We start from the raw sequence: 21,714 nt of genomic DNA on the forward strand, positions 1-21,714 counted from the left end.
AAAATAAAATAAATTTATTTCAATCCTCTGATGAACTCCAAAGTATAACTTCTGTCATTTTTAAACTGAAAACATTTAAAACAACACATAAAGTTGACAGCTTTTAAAAATTTGAAAGATTTTTAAAGGAAATGATTCTTTTAGAAGTCTGCACAATTAATAATTTAATAACATGTATTTTCTCAGATTTTTTAATTAATTTCCAACTAATATTACACATTTTTTTCTCCCCTTATTTCCAAATAAATGAAAGAAAAATAAATGCAAGTAAGTGATCTTTGTCTTTAGTATGATAAAAGAATTTTAAAACCAAACAAAGAATGTCTGATATTTAGCCCTTAAAATCCTTAAAAGTAAGATAGACATAGATAATAAAATATACTGCATTTATTTTATTTTTTATGCCATAATACATAAAGGCATTTTAAAATGTAGACAATGATAATAGAACATAGTAAATCAGCCTTCCCTATCAATCAGCTATAGGGTTAAATCATTTAGCCAAATATTACAGTGAGGCTGTGAAAAACAACATGCTACTAAATAGCCACTGCCACTGCATTAAGAAAAATGACAAAAAGGACTATAATTTTGATTAACAGATAAATGAATGATTAAATAGGTAATAAATATAAAATATAGTATGACCAAATAAAAATTTCTATCCTATTTGTAGAAAATTTTATTTGTTGGCTAGTTTTAATGTTCTCTACTATGGTGACCTCACCTTCACAAGTTGGTACATAGGATAAAGTACCAAGAGTGTCCTTTTATATGTGAACTTCTAAAATACATTAATTTGTCCAGAGTTATAAATAAAAATGAAAGATAAAATAGCTGATATAATTCTTAATCTTTATAATTAAGTTTCATAAAGACAGATACCTATGGAATCATAAATGTGTATGTATGTCATAAACGAAACTATGTTTTGGGATGTTTATGTAATCTATAGAAATTATTCCAGAAGTGTTTTTAATTACAATATAGAGTCAAAAAGGGAAGAAAAAAATACAGAAACAGTGATTTTAAATTGATCTTCCCATCACCTTGAATGTGAACTGTGAAAAGAGTGAATTATCAAACTAAAACTTTCCACATTTTGCAGGTGGTTCTATATCTTCATCAGTTTCAGGCAACTTGTCTAAGAAACTGGTAGCCCACTGACCTTTCAGCTTATAATGTAGACTGAAGAATTATTCGTGAGATTTATAGGTATCAAATGTTAATGGGATTATTTCTGGAATGTTCTACCTCTGTTCATCATTCTTTCTCTATACTCATTACTCTGACCTCAAGAAAGAGAATTTGTGAATGAACCATTATTAGAGTATTATCAGAAATGGCTCAGGTTTCACCTGAGTGAGTTCATGTGGCTTATGGAACTCACAACACTTAGTCTCCATCTTTCTAATGCCCTTTCCTCCTCTTTGCCTGATTTGTGTCCTTTATAGCATTTCAAAATTCATGCCCATAAAGTCCGTAGTTTATGCAAAGGCTATCTGAGAATGCATTTTAAGTTTTCTGTTTGCAGTCAACTAATTCAACTCTATACAATTGACAGATTCACAATCTTTAGGAAATGAATATATTTATAACTTTTATATACAAAGAACTTACCAAATACAATAATAGGTTATATCAGAATTTTCCAATTGCATTAATAGATAAATGGACCATGTTCTTAGAATCATTTTATACAAACTCCCTCCTCCCCACAAAAAAATTACAATGAAGAATTTATGATCTTCCCAGTAGAACTGGTGAGCGCATCAGACTTAAAACACCAAGAACTTACAAAATGGGACAAGTTAAAATAGTCAACAAGTGTAAAGTTGTAGTCCAACCAATATCATTTGATATGCTTAAAAGAAAAAAATATTTTTAAAAATACCACAAATCACATCAATTTACATAAATTAATAATTATGTCAATGAAAATAACCTCAATAGGCAATACTAGGACACCAATTGTGTGTTAGAAATTGTTAGGTACTCATGTTAGATTTCTTCTAATCATGCTTCTTTTAATCATGACAATTGGCCTATTATGTAAGTGCCATCATTAATCCCATTTAACAGATCAGAAAACCAGCAGTGGTATCGAATATTAATAAAATGATAAGTGGCACAGCTAGGGGTTTAATCAGTCAGACTGGTGCCATGGTTCATGCTTTTATCCATTAAAGGTCCTTATAAGAGCATTTAGTTTAGGGTCATTACATTTTCTAAAAAAAATAATTTCAGTGTTTCTGGCATGCAGTTTTAATACTGTCCATTCTCCTTAAAAATAAAAAAGCATTCTGAAATTTTATGTAAGAGAGTCTTCTTTTACTAAGTGACTAAGTTTGAAATTCAGGGGCTTTTATGGAGTGCAGATTTTCATTACTTGAGATGAGGAATCTCCTATTCATAAAAATTTTTAGTGATAGAACTTTGGAAAGTACTTGGCCTTCAAATATGTATTTTTTTCTGTACACTTCTTGTCTTGGATGGGCATAGTAGTCTTGAATTTTGTTACTTGTTTCAGTCTATATAGTTCCCTGCCTCTGCAAGATGAAAATTGGCTATTGCAATAATTGAAGTGCACCAAAGATCACCTACCAAAAGGCTGCTCTTACTGAAGCAGCATTTCACAGTCCGCTCTTGGGACAATGTTGAATGAATGAATCTGAAGCTACATACACACACACACACACACACACAAAAAAAAAAAAAAAAAAAAAAAACTTAAGTCAAATAACTAACTCACTTTGATATTTTTTGAAAGATGTCAGTTGGCATCTTGAAAAATGTCAGTTAGCTTTGAATACGTTAGTGTAACTTCAACAGTAAACAAAGTTAGATACCTGTATTATGCACTTTAAAAAACATACTACTATCATTATATGTATCAAAACTGAAATATGATAAGTCATGTGATTATTCATTTAGTGCCTCATGTAAAGTACATTTCAATTTTTTTAATTGTTTATTTTCTCTTATATATAAATGTGTGTGTGTGTGTGTATATGGGGGTGTGTGTGTCTAAGTGTATGTGTGTGTGTGTATTTCTAGCTATCTGACAGTGCCTGGTATGTGATATTTAAAGAATACATGGCGCCGGTGGTCGCGCAAGGGTGCGGGGACGCCCCACAGGAACCTCCAATTTCTGTCATCCTCAGAGGCCCAAGAAACAAAGTAATGGCAACTGCCAGACTCCTGCCACTGGCAGCAGAACACCAGGCTAAGGTGACCTTCGAGGATGTAGCTGTGCTCCTCTCTCAGGAGGAATGGGATCGCCTGGGCCCTGCTCAGCAGGGCCTCTACCAAAACGTAATGATGGAGACCAACGGAAACGTGGTCTCACTGGGACTTCCAGGATCTAAGCCCAATGTCATCTCCCAGCTGGAACGAGGGGAAGACCCGTGGGTCCTGGACGGACAGGGGGCTGAGAGCCAGGGCTTGGGGAATGGCCACTCAGACAACCTCAAATGTGATCGCACTGCAGTCTGTGTGCAGGACAGCTTATCTTGTCCGTGGGAATGCAAAACCAAGGAAGAGAACCAAAATACAGATTGGCCCTTAAAGCCGTTAATTTCAGATGAGGTAACAGTGCATCTGGGGAAAGCATCTTCAGAGAGCATCGTTCAAGAACATTATAACCCAGAGCAGAGCTTCTGCCTGCATCCAAGCCCTGTCTTCCCTGGCGAGGCTCAGGTCTCCAATAGGAGCAGGCCACTGACTCCACACCCAGAAGCTCCCAGTGGAGAGAGGCCCTACATGTGCATCGAGTGTGGGAAGTGCTTTGGGCGGAGCTCCCATCTTCTTCAACACCAGCGAATCCACACAGGTGAGAAGCCATATGTGTGCAGTGTGTGCGGGAAGGCCTTCAGCCAAAGCTCAGTCCTCAGTAAACACAGGAGAATCCACACTGGCGAGAAACCCTATGAGTGTAACGAGTGTGGAAAAACCTTCCGAGTGAGCTCGGACCTTGCTCAGCACCACAAGATTCACACAGGAGAGAAACCTCACGAGTGTGCCGAGTGTCGGAAGGCCTTCACCCAGCTCTCGCACCTCATCCAGCACCAGCGGATCCACACAGGGGAGAGGCTCTATGTGTGCCCACTATGTGGGAAGGCCTTCAACCACAGCACTGTGCTGCGGAGCCACCAGAGGGTACACACTGGAGAGAAGCCTCACCGGTGCAGCGAGTGCGGGAAGACCTTAGGCGTAAAGAGGACCCTGCTGCAGCACCAGCGCGTGCACACAGGGGAGAAGCCCTACACGTGCAGTGAGTGTGGGAAGGCCTTCAGTGACCGCTCAGTCCTCATCCAGCACCACAATGTGCACACAGGAGACAAGCCCTACGAGTGTGGCGAGTGTGGCAAGGCCTTCAGCCACCGCTCCACCCTCATGAACCATGAGCGGATCCACTCAGAGGAAAACCCCTATGCTTTCTACGAGTGTGGCAAGGCCTTCGTGCAGCACTCCCACCTGATCCAGCACCAGAGGATCCACACCGGGGAGAAGCCCTATGTGTGTGGAGAGTGTGGGCATGCCTTTAGCACACGTTGCTCTCTGATCCAGCATGAGAGGATCCACACGGGAAAGAAGCCCTTCCAGTGCACAGAGTGCAGCAAGGCCTTCAGCCTTAAGGCCACCCTGATCGTGCACCTGCGGACCCACACTGGCGAGAAGCCCTACAAGTGCAGCAGCTGCGGCAAGGCCTTCAGCCAGTACTGGGTGCTCATCCAGCACCAGCGGATCCATACCAGGGAGAAGCCCTATGAGTGTGGGGAGTGCGGACGTGCCTGTCTTCAACCAACACGGCCACCTGATCCAGCACCAGAAGGTGCACGGGAAGATGTGAGCCTAGGGCCTGGTGGCTGCAGGAGGCAGCCTCACTACCCTCCCTCGGGGTTCAGTGCCACAAAATAATTGCAGGGAGAAGCATGTTCTTCCTGTGGAAAAGCTGCAGAACATATGTTTTGTTTTCCTCAATATCCTGAAGTTGTATTGAAGAATGACCATGCAATCATAATGAAGTTTGGGTAAAGATAGCCATAATTCCTTGTTTCTTCAACATTAGATAATTCATTTGAAAGGAGTAACTAAAGGAAGTTAAAGTAAAAGGACTTGTCCCAAAATACTCCCTTATGTTCCCAGTGAGGTTCTTTCTCTTCTGAGGATGCATGCCTTTCCTAAACAGTTAGCCAGTTAGCTGTGAAACTTAGAACACTGGACTGTTTTCGCATTCTCTTGAAACACAGAAGTGCTGTGTGGATAAATTGATTTACAACATCAAGGATCACATGACATCGCTGAAAATTGTAACTGTGCAAATACCTGTTTGTATGAAAAGAAAAAGAAATCTAAAGGTGTGTTCATTAGAAATTATGTAAATTAAAAAAAAAAAAAACACTTTTATCTGGTGCTTTAACTTACCCAAGACCAGAAGGAATGTCCTGCCACTTGAGTAAAAATGCCACTAAAACATGGCTGTTTTCCTTAAGACCTATAGACTCAGCATGCCAGAGATTCTGGATTTCTAGGGCCAGTTAGGTCCCAAGCAAGAAAATATTGCTAAAAAGATGATTCCTTATTGCACATTGTTTTGTTTTGTTGGTACCAGGATTGAACCCAGGAGCACTGGACCCCTGAGCTGCATCCCCATCCCATTTTATTTTTATTGTGAGATAGTCTTGCTGAGCTGCTTGGGGCCTCAGCCTCCTGTGATACACCACCACACCCAGCAGTGCATATTTTTTTTTTAAATTCTCATTCTTTTTTTTACTAGCTCTAATAGTCCATTCTTGTACTCCAGTTGTTTGGGGTTTGTTGTTGTTGTTGTTTAACTCCTGGCTTAAGACAGTCTACTATTCATTGCCTGTGATAAATTTGGTTTATTCATAATTAAAATTTGAATTTGTTCAGAAAAAAATAAAGAATACATGGCAAAAGAAAGAAAGAAGAAATGAGTGAAACAATATTCTTAGAGTGTTAATTGTATATATAATACATGGCCCAAACTGAAGACTGTTGGGTGGAGGAATAAGTGATTGCCAATGATATTCTCTTATCTGACTTTACTATCTTGAGAAAATTGAAACAGAACATAACTAATAATTTTCTATTATAAATAAAAAGGTACTAATTGTGAATATCTCACATTAGACTCTTTCTCTCTTCAAGGACAAAATTTGTATTGAATTCTTCCTTATATTTCTGGGTGTGACAGGAAGAAATGGTCAAGGTTACTTTCCTCAAAATGAAAGAAATTAATAGGAACTAAGAAAAAATTGAGTAAGCCATCAATATGCTATTTATGTTTACAATAGAAAATGCAAGAGAAAAAAATCCAATATGTCATAAGAATTAACTGAAATATATGATAGACTAAAATTAAAAGACAATTAACTTAATGAGTGTAGATTTTTACCTTATACTACTGAAGCTCTTTGTAGTACAAAAACATTAAATTTTTATAAAGAGACTTTATGAACAATGTTTTTTATGTAAAGTCTTCATTAATTTACTTCAATGAAGTAGAAGTATTCTCTCATTCATTCTTTTTTTTCTTCCTGAACCTACCTAGATATAGATATCTACCTAGCTGATGATAGATCAATCTAGTCTCGACCTACAAAGTAAAGTGAATTAATGTCTTCTCTGTACACATCTCCATTGGGCTTAAATTTGGATTTCAATTTTATGACAGTAAGCGATCTAAGTACAAGAAGAAAAAAAGCATATTAACAAAAGTATTTCTTAGATTTTAAAGATATTTCATTTATGTATTTAAAAATTACAGACCTGAATTTGTTTTCAATACTAAATGTGTACTGAAAGAAGTGAGTGAAGATTAAATAAAACATATGTGAAACTATCTAGTTATTAACTGCTGAAAATTAATACATATATTATAAAGGCATAATTATTAGAAGAGATTTTTTTTTCCTCTCTCCTTTTTTTTTTTACACCAAGGATTGAACTCAGGGGCACTCCACCACTAAGCCATATCCCCCACCCTATTTTGTATTTTATATAGAGACAGGGTCTCACTGAGTTGCACAGAACCTTGCTAAGTTGCTGAGGCTGGCTTTGAACTTGTGATCCTCCTGCCTCAGCCTCCCCAAACATTGGGACTGATTATAGGCATGAGCCACCATGCCCTACTCATTCTCACTGCATCCATACAAAAAGACTTATGTTAGCATGGAGGGTGGTCACTTATTTAGTGCAGAAATTCTATAGAAAATCTACACTTCTCATTTAGAAGTGAAGAGAAAAGAAAACTTAAAAAAGAGGGAAGAGTGTTTCTAAGTATATATCTAGGTTCAGGATTCAATTTTTAATTAACCTCTAAAAGAATAATAAGTCTTGGCTGAGGGGGAGATAAAAAATAAAGAGTTGCTCAAAGTTCCTGTTGCTGAAGAAATACTTAAATTTAAAAAAAATACAGAAATTTAGAAGACTCTACAGAGTCAGATGACATCCATATGTTAGTGATTTATGCTGTATGGTGACTATATGTTTAAAAATTCCTATAATGACCACATATGGTTGAAGTCAAAACCACAAAGCAGAAAAAACTCTCAACTTACACTTTAGAAAGCAGTAAAGCCATATATATATATATATATATATATATATATATATATATATATATATAAACTTTATACTCAACTAAGGTAATGGTTAATCAATGTTTACTCAGTTCTTTTATTTGATGAACAAGTTGATATACATTTAATTTTACCCCAATAGTTTCTTTCTTTTATTATCACAACTAAAGTCAATGAATGAAACAATGCTGACTTTAAAAACATTCAATTAATATTCTTAATTTTATTGACAATTGGTTTAAACCAACCAAGTTAGTGGTTGCAAACTATAAACTTTTGTTTGTGTAAAGAAAATGATTTAGGGGCTGGGGTTTTGGCTCAGTGGTAGAATGCTAGGACTTATAACAAGGCACTGGGTTCAATCCTCAGTAGCACATGAAAATAAATAAATAAAATTATCAAAAAAGAAAATGCTTTAGTAAAATACTTTATGAATATAATTTATGGGTTGAAGAGTTACATGTTAAAAAAACACTTAAAATTTTCAGATAGTTCAAATATTTCAATCTACCTAAATATAAGCATATTAACTTGAAGTTTATCATTAGAAATTAAATAACCATGGAAACATTATGACTCCTCACTTAAACTTAAAATTTAATTAAAGATCTATGGAAATATTTATTTATTTTTTAAATCCCAGAAGTTATAATGACTTCAAAGGAAGTTTAACTGGTTTCATTTGAAATGGATCTATATGAAAAAAGAAAATTGTATACTTTTAAAAGCTGTATTAGTATTATGCCTAGAAATGTATTCAAAATTTTCTGATTACCCAGGCAAATATGTTGATTGGCTTTGATCTATTCAGATAACTATCTGAATCTGAACTTTACTTCTTGTATTTACACATCTTGTGGAAAGACGGAAGAGAATTACCTGAATATTTCAAGTTAAAATATTTACTTTATTCAGCCTGTTGATTATTTTAATTTGCAACACGTTCTACTTAACCTGACTATTGTTCCAACTCATTTCCCAAGTTTTTAATTGGAAATCAGGAGCCAGTTCTTTACTCCACAATATTAAGAGTAGACATCTTTCCCTACATATTAGGTTTTTTTGTTAGATTAAAAACTGGTGGATTTTTTTTTCATACTAAAGAAAAATCCACATGTCTAATGAACCACTGCTTTCTGAAAATACAAAATTTGTATTTGATTTATTTTTAAAATCAAGGCTCTATCAAGCTACTTTAATACTTTCTCATACAGCAAATCAACACAGATCCACAATCAATAACTGAGGCACTGAGTATAATAATTAATGCCTATGCAGTCTACAGTCTGATTATTTGCAGAAGAAATTCCATTAATAAATGCTGAATTCCATATTTCCTTGTAAGTGCAATCAACTATATTGGTACCAATTTCAACTTTTCAGAAGCCTCAATGTTATAAATAAGAATCGCTTTCATTTTTAAAGACACACTTTAGCCAACTGAACTGTCAAATACTTCATGCTATGATGCAAAGAATAATGCAATAAATACAGTGTATAATGTGGCAGACGTTAGAATACTGGTCATAAAAACACAGATTTACAGAAATATTATTGATATAGGGCAATATAAAAAAACCACATGAAATATTTATTTAAGTACTTTTGTAATTGTCACAAATGAGGAAGCAAAGGAAAGAGGGAGAGAGGGAGGAGGAAGACAAGAGAGAAAGGAGAGAGAAAAAAATCTTACTGCTCCATTTATGAAGACAAATAGGATTATGAAGTGTTTACACATGTCATTTAATGCTGAATTTCCTGTTGTGAGAAAGTATTGTATTCTATCTTATGGCCTATTGCTTAATCTTGTCCTGAAGCTTAAAATGTCATTTAACTTAAATTTATATGACTGTATCATACAGAGTTTGTAGAATCAAGCCCGCTTTCTAAAAAAAAACAAAAACAAAATGGTATTGAAATTGAGATCACATGATTTGGTAAAGTGCTTTAAAAATGTACTGATAAACTCTTGAAGGATATGGATCTCTTTGCTGAGAGGGATTGTCACATGAAGGTATTTCAACCTCCCACAAGCAAGCATTTTCAAGGAACCTTACAAACTAAAATGATGTAAAAAGTGATTTTATTTTACCCATTTGCATTCAACTAGCAGGTTTTTTCCTCTCTTTTTCTTAATCCTATTTCCAATATGGTTAATATGTTTGACAAGTGTTTCTTAGTCATATAGAGGTATAGAGGATAAGACAGCACACTGCAGCAAAAAAACAAAACAAAAAAATAAATTGGTTTTTAAAAAAGCATTTTATTCTTAAATTTTATGTTACTTTTTGGAAGAAGTCACATTGATAGTAAAGTGTTAAGCAAAAGTTGACTCTAAAACAATATTTAAAAACCTGACCTGTCATATTATTTTAACTGATCAATATTAATATTTCATTAAAGATCATATATTCCCAGAAATCTACAACTTTCATGTGATTGATCTGATCATCTCACAATGCTCATGTCTTATTTTAGTTGGATTGGAGGTTATCGGGAAGGTATGGAAAAAACAAAATGGCCTTACATGTTTCAGGCACCATCCAGTTAAACAAGAAAACACAACTAGACTGTCAAGGGCTCAAGGGCTCATACTAAAATGTCAAGTGAGGTAAGGCTACAGTAGAGTCAGAAAGTAAGAAGAGGACAGAGGTGACCCTGAATTGATAGCATTGCTTCTTGTTTGAAAATTTTCTCATTATATACATAAGAGAAATCTCTAATTTTGAGTGTTGAATTCATTGAATTAAAAGCAAAATGTGTCATATTAATGCTCTCTGAACATGATCCAAATATTTTAAGTAAGAACAACAACAACAAAAAAGGCAGATTTCAAAACATTTAACTTTAGGATATTTTCTCTATATATAGTGTTTCAGGTTACTATGACAAAACAAAATTTTCTGGATGAACCCATTGGTCTAAATAAGAATTATCAAAAGAAAATCAAATTTTTGATATTATATTTTATTTTTCATCTATATGTTTAAAATATTATTCTTTGGAATTTGGTTTCTTCCCCCAAGCATTCATAATAAGTATCATAAATTATAATTTTAGGAATGCTTGGTCAATTTTACATTTGTTCAATATAAATCTAACAAGAATAAGGGAGTCTTTCTTGCTACTTGATTTTTCATTTCAGTCTCTTTCAGACAGAACTATTAAATCTAATGTAGTTAGTAAATTGACATTTCTAAAGTCCTGTTCCAAAATAATATTTTGGGTAAATCAACAATAGTATTCAAAACCTACACCTGAAATTCAGATGAAATATCTGAATGAAATTAGTTATGATTGGCATAATTTCTTTTTACATTTCTCTCTACATAACTTGTTTTAGTAATTTCTAAACAATTCTAATGTGGCAATAGTATTAGAATGCAAATTACATAGCAAAAATAAGAATAAACTGTGGGTAATATTTTTGAAGCCCTCAAACTAGAATATAGTTGAATTAAATCCATGATTTGTATTAATTGCTTACTGCGCAACATTGTTACTGATAATAACACTTAACAAAAATATAGTTCACTTTGCTGCTGAATCAGCATCATCATAGTCACTGCTGTTCCTGTGCTGCAGCCTAGTGGAATGATTCAGTATAAAAAGGAAATATTCCAGGAGGACATGGTGCTATCACTTGCTGCAAAGTAGGTTAAAAAACATAGGAAATAAGTCATATGGCAAGAAGTACCCCAGATAATATATACTTTGCTTTAGTTATTTGTTTCAATGTGGAATTAAGTAGAGGTCAAGACTTTCACCCTTTATTTTCATTAGAGTTCATACATTTTGCAAATTACATTTTCAGTTCCAAACATTTTACTTTTAACGTGAAAAAAATCATTTGTTGTTTTTTACATGAGCTTTCACAATAATTTGCCAAAAATGTGTATCTGCCTAGGCAGAAATCCATTCATTTATTTATTTATTTTTAAAGAAAACCTCAGCGTAGGTAAAACCTAACAGTAAAATGTTAAACTGAAACCTGTATAGTACTATTTTTCATAATAAACAGGTTTTTTTAAATAAATAAATAAATAAATAAATAACTATCAAGGAATATCACCTGGAACCTTAATCAGGTAACAGGTAATTTAACCATTACCTCACATATAAGCACACATGCATGGCTTCTCATACAGTTTACATTCTGTTTTCCCATTTCCTTGTTTCTCTCCACCCCCCAACATCAAGTGAATGGAATTCTATTATTTGACTGGAGTCAGAGAAGGCAAAGACATTCACCAGGGAAGTCAATTTGTTAGCAGCAAGTATTTGAAACCAAAGAAGTATCTGACTTAATGAAAGCAGACATTGACTCATACTTTATAAACACAGCCAAGAAAAAAAGAAAAAAAAAGACAGCATATCAAAGGAGCATTTCTTTATAATTTTATCCTCAGAGTGGCTTTTCATTTGATGTGTCCCTCAATCAGACACAGGCTGTTTATATTTGTTCACTTACCCATCCCTGCACTCCTTCCTTCCCACAGAAGCCCCTATTTCCTTATGCACTGCACATTGAATACATATGTGCCACATTTACTACACTGGGTGCAAAGGGGCAGAGATTATCCGGGCAACTTATTTACCCATTTTTCTAGGCTGTAACTAACCTCTTCCTTTTTTCATCATCTTAACTAAAAATGAACAGGCAGCCCTGTCAATGACATAATGTTTTCATGAAAGTTCTACTAATTAAAAATCCTCACTATACCAGACCTAAAAAATGAGCACACTCCTGCCAAGTGTTATTCACCACAGAGAAGCTCTTGTAGCTATGTTTTAAAGAAATATAGAGAGGGGGATGGTGTGCAGAGAGAAAGTCTACTAACATATGCATTGAAGTATAACAGCTGTCAGCATCAGAGGGACAGATTATTCTTAATATAGATCCTTCAAGAGAAAAAATAATGCACCTCTAAAAACCTGAGAAAAAAACGGATGTGCTGATTTGGGTAATAAAAGCTTTTACTGGAATAAAGGACCACAATTAAGAAAACAGATCTGCTTTTTTGAAAGCAAAAGATGATAGGTTGGTACTAAAATGATGTTTGTCTTTGAGTGTACCTATAGACTCCCCTTTTTTAATAATAAAGAGATAGCAGGTTTTTATTTGAAGGCATAAAAACACTTGCAGACTCCTGTTTTTACCCATACTTATAATGCTATCAATAGTTACTTGTTGGGGACAGGCATTTAGACTTGCAATATGCTGCATTAATTTAACACCACATAAAATATGGATTTTATTGCAGCATAGACAATAAATGCTGCAACTGCTGACTACATGCATTTAATTCCCCCTTCTTAATCTATCCCCCCTCATACTTCTGACTCAGATTTAAAATGTGAATATAGGCATTATGCCTATTTTATTTCGAATGAATGTCAATCTACTGTATATATAGATTCTTAGTGACCATTGACAGCTTCAAGGAATCTCTCTTCTGCCTGTCATCTCTCTTTACATTGAAGATACAATGAATTATGACTATGAAGAAGTATAGAGTGAATCCATTCATATGGAATGCAAAGTAATGCTAGGTGATGTTAGAGTTCACAGCAACAATGTTCCTTCTTAAACTGATTGTTAAAATAAACAAATATGAGCATGATAAATTACACTCCACAATAAAATTTTAGCGTTTGTTCAGAGTGAATGAATTTGTAATCTCTAATAACATGATCTACTGTTGAGCATAATATATAATTTATCCAGCTTTGCATCACCTATATAGATATTCCCGTTTTTTTCTGGAATCTGCTATAAAGAGTTGTATCATTATTTGTTTATTAAACATAATTATTTTGAAATAATTGTTAAATACAACTTAAAAAACAAACATATCTCCCCCAAGGGAAGAAACGATAAAGACCTTAAGGGAGTTAAAGAAAAGAGGTGAAGTCTTCCTACCTTTTTTTTTTTTTTTTTTATGAGCTTCTGGATAGCGGAAGTTGGTTCCAGCTAAAATAACCCTGGAGAAACTGTCACTATGTCCCCTTTTTGTTTGTTTTCTGCTATTATTTTCTATCACTGATTCTACTTCAATCTAACTCAAGCTTTCTCTCAGCATCACTTTTAACTCTGGATGGCAGGGAACCGAAGAAAACGGGGGCGAGCTCTCTCTCTGATTGGCTTTCATTCAGTGCTTCTGATTAAGGAGAAAAAAAAAAGAAGAAAGAAAGAAAGAGAGAGAGAGAAAGAAAGAAAGAAAAAAAAGAAAGAAAGAAAGAAAGAAAGAAAGAAAGAAAGAAAGAAAGAAAGAAAGAAAGAAAGGGGGGGAAAGCCCTTGGAGAGAAAGGTTCTGCTGATGGAGCTGCAGCACTCGCCATGGGCAGGTTAGAGACAGGGGAAGTGCTTGCTTCAGAGAGCACACAGCGATTTGCAAGTGAATGCAAGGGGAGGGCGCATCCGAGAGGAGGGCTCTGCTTGAAAGGAGTCCCCTCCCCCGCAGGGCAGAAAGACTCTCTGTTTCAAGCAAAGGTAATCAGCCCAATCTAATCCGCCTGCTTCCGTCTGTAATACAATCTGAGGAACAGGATTCTGCAATTATTTCTTGCAATTCTTCTTCTTCCTATTTTTTTTTTCTAAATAGATACTTCTTTTTTTTACTTCTAGCATATATTTTTCTTTACCATGCTGTCACCACACTCCCAAGTATTAATGGGAGCGCCAAGTCAAATTGCCATCAGACCTGATGTGTTACCAGAGTAATAGTTGTTGCAGTTTCAAATGTTTGTTTTTTAGTAAACTTTCTCTCCTTGATTCTCCATTTACATTTCTGTTGTTGTTGTTATTGTTGTTGTTTATTGTCATAAGGAGAAAAAACTGTGCTCATAATTTGGAAGTTTTATCTGCTTAATCTCACCAGCTTTGTACTTCAATATTTTAGAGATAAAATGTTTTATTAATGATTAATATGTAGTTAGTATTATTAAAATATTTAGATTTTGGATTTGATCTAGTTTCTTTTTGTCTTAACTTTTATTTCTCATAAGTATGAATTTCATACCCAAATTAGTCTATGGACAGATTTAAATGGATTTGAAGGTTTTTATCTACTTATCAGCCATGAAATTGTCTGACTCCCTATTTATCTTTCAATATATTAAATTATAATCAACCAAAACCTTACCAAAGGATGTCAGTATAGCTCCACAATTATATGTCAGTATAGCTCCACAGTATAGCTCCATAATTACCACCTACATATTTTTCTGGCTACACATAGATTTCTTTTTAAAGTGACAACCATAAAAAAATTATATATATATTTTAATACATTTATATACAATATACTTAACTTACACTATGTAATTATATAGAGAAAGAGAAATTATGAACATCATCTTTTCTAAAATCTTTTAAAGATCTATAGGTGCCCTAGAGCACACCTCTAATCCTGGGGGCTTGGGAGGATGATAAGTTCAAGGCCACCTTTAACAATTTAATGAGTTCAAGACCCTTTCTCAAAATTTAAAAAATTTAAAAGGAGTTGGGGGTGGGGATGTGGTTCAGTGGTAGAGAGTCCCTGTGTTCAATCCCCAGTTCTGTTACTACTTCTATAACTACTACTACTAATAGTGATAATAATAATAATAATAATAATAATAATAATAATAATAGTACTTAGACTGTTAAATGTTTTGCTAACTAAGGACAGGAAGGAATTAAATATTCATATTGGTACTTCCAGTCTAGCACTGCTTTGGGGATGACTTACTACCTCTTCAGTATTTATTTGATCATTCTAACCATCAGGAGGCCCCTGATAAAATCACAAACTGCAAGAGAAAGGAAACTCAAACCCGGGTTCAGTGGGGGAGAATGACATTCTAAATTCATTTTCAAAGAACCTTCAATGTGTCACAGGTTATTATGTGACCAGTGTTGGTAACTAGTATTATATTCAAGCATACTAAACATTTTCCCTCAGCTGGATAATATTTATTATAGTTAGAAGTTTAAAATTTTTTGAAATTTTAAACATGAGGAAATTAGGATATATAAAATTGTTTCATAATAATAGCTCCAGAATTCTGTGAATCATGTGAATCATGTAACCATACATTTTCAACAATGTCCTTTTATTTCAGAGCCCATATATATGTCAATAGGTTGTGTTTGTGTCTTGTATATAATAGTAGTATTTATACATTAAAGTTGTCTTCCAAGAGAAATTTCAAACGCTCAGACACTATTTGTAAATTATATAGCCTTTAATTAAATGTAGTTGATGAGGTGCACACATAAAAGTTGATTGTTCTTTTATTAATTATTTTTGCATGTTTGTTGGTAATATCAGAATAAATGGAGGTATAATATGAAAAAAAATTTGAATTATATTTAAGTGACTAATGAAGAAAATAATCAAAGGCTGAGATCTGAAGTAAAATTCAATTTTCTTATTTGGAATATATACAGCAATGATGTATTATCAAAGCAAGCTTTTTAAAAATAAATTGCTGTTTCTATGATAGTTCTGCATTAATAGTCATCATAAACTTAAGTTCTTTGTTTGGATTCTCAGTGTTTTTAAAGAGTTGAATTCATTTATATGCTATGAGAGAAATCACTCCAAATCTATATTCTGAAAGAGGAATAAAATGGAGAGAAATGCTTCCTTCCATTTAAAGATGAGACCCAGGTATACACATCATTTTTTATGATTGCATTGCTGGAAATGAGACACTTGGTAGCAAATTGTTAATAAGGAGACTTGGAGAAGTAGTATTTACTATGAAAAAAATATTTGCCCCCATAACTTCACTGGTGCTCCTAGAAAAGGCAGTGGCAGAATTGGATACCAATAAGAGTTCCTATTACATCTGTGTATCATATGGCAGTATATTATATATACTACACTTTTGTAGAAAAGTGTAAACTTTTGTTCTTGTTCCAAATTAAAATTTTGTCAATGTTAGCGATTAATATGCATGTAAAAATAATTATAATTAAATTTTTAAAATTTGAAGCACAAAAAATAATTTACCAATTTTTGTATTATCTTTTGCAATTAGATGACATTTAATAAATGCTAAGCAAAACCAATGTATTCTAACTTTAAAAAAATATATAGAAATAGGAGAAAAAGAGATAGGAACAGCATTTGAAAAATGAATGTATTAATAGTCATCACAAGTTTCTTAAGGACCTCCTCATAAAAGTTCTCCATACTCTATATCTGAGTACATATGTCATCCTGTTGACAGTGTGGCTTAGACATCAAGGCTAAAATAAAGAATAAATAGAACATTGGTTAGAAATTAAACATTTGAGAATGGATTTTTGTTTTATTAAACAATATTATTTTTCAATTCTTTCTATATTTTTTCAACAGTTAAGATTCTGCAAGTTTTCATATTTCTTTTGAGTTTTGCTTGTAAATCCTATGTAAATCAATCTTGTAAATTAGATAAAACTTCCCCATAGTCACCCCCATCACTAGGAAATGGTAAGGCATGAAAATTAAAATGAATGAATGAAAGTGCAAAAATTATAGGAAACTCTTTATGAATGGAATAAATAAATCTGTACCTCTAAAAAACAATGTCCTTTGATGTGAAGAAAAACTACATTCCACTAAAAGCAAATAAATCCTTGTAAAAACATTAAAATGATAGTTCAGCATAGGAATTTTAAAACTACATCTAAAGGTACACAAAAATTATCTTCTAGTTATCATAAAGCACTAAAAATTAAAGAGCATACTTTCATTTTATAATAATTGTACCTATGAAGGTGGAACTTTCTACAAAAAAGGAAACTTTAATAAAATCAATTAAATAAAAAAATCTTTCATTCCATGTGGAATTATTATATGTCTAAATGTTGTCAAGAAGTAGCCAAATGATAAATATAAGTCTGTAAGGAGTAACTTGCTAAAAAGTTTATTTTTAAAAAATAACTGCTCAGAGAAATACAAATAGCCAACAAATATGTGAAAAAAAATGTTCAACATCTTTAGCAATCAGGGAAAAGCATATCAAAAGTAGGTTGAGATTTCATCTAACTTTAATCAGAATGACAATCATCAAGAATACAAATAATAAAAGCTGGTGAATATGTGGGGAAAAATTACACATGTATTTTGGGTAGGACTGCATATTAGTACAAACACTATGGAAAGCAATGTGCAATTTTTTCAAAAGACTAGGAGTGGAATCACCATATGACCCAGCTATGCTGCTTTTCAGTTTTTATCCAAAAGAACTAAAATCAGCATACTACAGTGATATAGGCATTCCAATGTTTATAGCAGCACAATTCACAATAGCCAAGTTATTGAAGCAGCCCAGATGCTCAGATGCCTGTGGACAGATGAATGGATGAAGTAAACACACACACACACACACACACACACACACACACACACATACATACACACATATATACAGAGAGAGAGAGAGAGAGAGAGAGAGAGAGAGAGAGAAAGACTGACTCAGTTATAAAGAGCGAAATTATGGCACTTGCTGGTAAATAGATGGAACTGGAGAACATCATGCCAAGTGAAATAAGCCAGGTCCAAAGTCAATGGTCTAATGGTTTATTAGATGTTAAAACAAAATAAAGGGGAAAAAAAAGAGTGGGACAATAGGGAAATTGTCAAAATGGAAGAGAGATTAGTAGAATGGGAAGAGTTCACTTTCTATGAGTATGAGATAAGAGTATAAGAGTAGAAAATGTCCACAATGCTTCACTCTTCAAAAATATAGAAACTGCAAAATATGGTGATAGAAAGCACAGTTTGTTTGATCCAGCCATCTCCCTGCCTCCACCCCAATCTCCTCTTCATCTACCTTATGATAGAGTTTTGGAAAACTAAAAATTACATTTTCATTGTCAACTTGTGATCAGGTTGAGAGTAGAAGGTGATCCAAATCTTTTTTTTTTTTTTCAGTTGCCCTCATCATTCTTAATTATAAACTGAACTAAGCAAGGAGAAAGACATAATGCAAGACATTTAATTTGTTCTGTAGACAAGCTGAGCAAACATGATTTTGCAGTCTACATGACTTGAGGCAATGGTGGAAGCATTTGACACAACAGCATTGGAGATGTTATTCTGGTAACTGGAAGTGCTCTTCATAGAGGCCTAGTTCTTATGATTTATTTTGTTAAACATCACCTTCCAAAATTATATTATTATTATTATTATTTTCTAAAGTAGCTAGAATGCTTTCTGTTATATACGACTGACCTGTTTCTGACATTCCTACTAATTAAATATATCTCAACATTTTTTTGCTCCAGAAAATTGGAAGTGGAAAGAGAAAAGATGGAATCAGAGAAAAATAAGGTTGAAAAATTCAACTAATCAGTGATATTTCAAAAAAATGCATTTATTTTGCAAAACAATCAAGAGAAAGAAAATGTGGTCTTAAATTTATTTATTTATTTTTCTTTCTCCCTTCCAGTTGTAAATCATCATGTTCAGTGCACTTAAGGTACAAAGGTTGCCGTGTGTTTTCTTGACTTTTCTAGAGTAAACCTGAATTACATTGTTTGATCTTATTTTTATAATTTTTAATGTAAAAATTTTTGTTACATATGAAAAGATTTACAAGTAAATTGATTCCTATCTTCATATGAAAATAGAAAAAAAAATAGATTGAATAATTCTCATGTTGATTGAAAACTAAATTCTTACTCAAAAAGACTGCTTCCGTCTATACCTGAATAATAAGTTTAGTGGCATATTTAAAATTTTGAAACACTGATGAAGTGAAAATAGTAAAAATTTAATTTTATATTTTCTAGTTAAGATTTATCTTTATGCTTGAGGAAGTGAATGAAAGAAATACCTTTTGAATTAAATAGAATGGTAGAAAAAACAAATCACAAATCTAATGTGCTTGCAATTGCATTTAATTAGCATAAATATAATATTTTATGTGTATGTTGTATTTTAGGTTGCATTTTTAGTGCAGAGACTAGGTCTGATAGCTAAAAGCAGCTTTTAAATCAATATTGTCATTTTGAAAAGGCATTCTAAGAATTCTTAGAAGAGTTTTAAGAAAAAGGCAGTATTTTAAAATGCATTTCCTGTTTATTCTGTTAAAAAATAGACAAACCATAAATTGTATTTTTATTTAGTCACTTTAAAAATATCATTTTATTCTTCCTACTTTCCTTCCTTTATTATTACTAAGAGCAGTTAGTTGTATGATATCTACCCATCCCAACAAATTAGCCTTGTCAGCCTCATGGACACTTTCAGAAAACACAAGATTCCTGATTCAGAGACAAAGGGGACAGGAAGCAATATGACTGTTTTAGTCAGCTTTTTCACCACTGAGACTTAAAAGACCTGACAAGAACAATTAGAGGAGAAAACTTTTATTTGGAGCTTTATGGTTTCAGCAGTCTCAGTCTATAGACATTTGACTCCATTCTTTGGGGCCCTAAGCAAGGCATAAAATCATGGCAGAAGTTTTTGGTGGAGGAAAGCAGCTCAGGACACAGCACCATGAAGCAGAGAGAGAGCTCTGCTTAGCAAGCACAGAATATATGCTCCAAAGACAAGCCCCTCCCAATAACCTACTTGCTCCAGCTACACACTACCTACTGACAGTTACCACCAGGGGATTAATAACTCATTAGGTTGAGGCTTTCATAACCCAGTCAGTTCACATATAAACCTTTTTGCACAAACTTTTGGGGAACACCTAATAGTGAAAGCATAACAATGACCACATGTTTGGATCACCTTCTTTTCTCCCCTTACCTTCTCAGAGTAATAGCTGAGATGAGCACAAGTGAACATGGTATATGCCGTGAATTTTCATCTTAGCTAAAGAACCCCAACTTAAAGAAAATTACTGTTTTTTTTTTCTTTGATTGGGCTATGAGAAAAATGTCTTCAATTTTGCTCCAAAGGGAAGCATTTTGTTTTATTGTATAATGTGTTAATCTTTACTTTGGTAGGACACTATCTCTCTCACCCAAGTTTTTGCAAATACTAATGTCCTGAAGAGATAGGCCAGAGAGAAAAGAAATCAGTAGAGAAATATGAGAGAACTAGGAAGTTGTCTCTCAAGACTATTATTTACAAATACAATGATTTCTATGTAAATTAACTTCAATCAAATGTAAGGGAGTAGCAAGTGCAGTGATTATTCATATTATTTGCCATAATACTGTGTAAGTACATATGATGTTTGTTTTAGAATATTAGCAGAGCTGTGACTTATGTAATTTAAGTAGACCATGAACTTTAGTTACTCAGTGGAAACTATCAACCTCCCCACCACATTTTAGGTGATGTAGGATCCAGCTGCCTCATTAACAAGTGTATTTCTCTTTTCTGGTGACTCTTGCTCATACACTCATATCATGGGACCTTTATATTTCATCCTTCTTCCAAGGAGATATTGACCATGACATGAACTAAACATAGCAAAATCTACAATAGTGCCTGACTTATTTCACTTAGTACAGTTATCATCATGTCATCACAAATATTTCCATTTCCTTGGTTTTAAAGACTGCATAATATCCCACTGCATATTCTATCCACATTTTCAAATGCATTAATCTCTTGATGGATACATATATTGCTTTCAAATCTTATCTATTGTGTAAATAAAGCTAAAATAAATATGGATGTATTGATATTCCTTCAACACATTGATTTTAACTCTTTGAAATATATGCCTAGCAATTAGATTGGTAGATTATATTATAATTCTATTCTTTGTTTTTTTTTTGGGGGGGGAGGGATTCCATATTATTTTAAAAATCTTTGTACCAATAGTATGTGTTTTCATATATATGTGGAACCCAAAAAGTCAATTTTATGAAAAAAAAGTAGAGAAATAGTTACCAAAGACAGACCCAGGATTGGGGGGATGAGAAAGGGAATATGCTGATCAGAGGAAATGGACTCAGTAAGATAGGAGGAGTAAGTTTTGGTGACCTACTGCATTGGACAGTAGCTATAGTTCATAATAATGTATTTTAGTTTTAAATATTTGTACAATGTTACATTTTTTAAATATTCTCACCGAAACAAAGGATAAATTGAAGTGACAGATATGTTAATTAGCTTGATGTAATCTTTCAACAATGTGTGCATAGATGAGAACATCACACCGT

The 21,714-nt window shown here is 33.6% G+C and overlaps 1 protein-coding gene across 1 annotated transcript; it reads left to right on the forward strand.

Annotated features, from left to right (window-relative positions):
- Positions 1-3,183: 3,183 nt before the first annotated feature.
- Positions 3,184-4,852, forward strand: LOC143640017 (uncharacterized). The gene is given in 2 exon segments (XM_077108003.1): positions 3,184-4,794; positions 4,796-4,852. Coding segments are annotated over 2 exon segments (1,668 nt in total).
- Positions 4,853-21,714: the final 16,862 nt, after the last annotated feature.

This window comes from Callospermophilus lateralis, unplaced genomic scaffold, assembly GCF_048772815.1.
Source record: "Callospermophilus lateralis isolate mCalLat2 unplaced genomic scaffold, mCalLat2.hap1 Scaffold_107, whole genome shotgun sequence".
NCBI classification, from domain to species: domain Eukaryota; kingdom Metazoa; phylum Chordata; class Mammalia; order Rodentia; family Sciuridae; genus Callospermophilus; species Callospermophilus lateralis.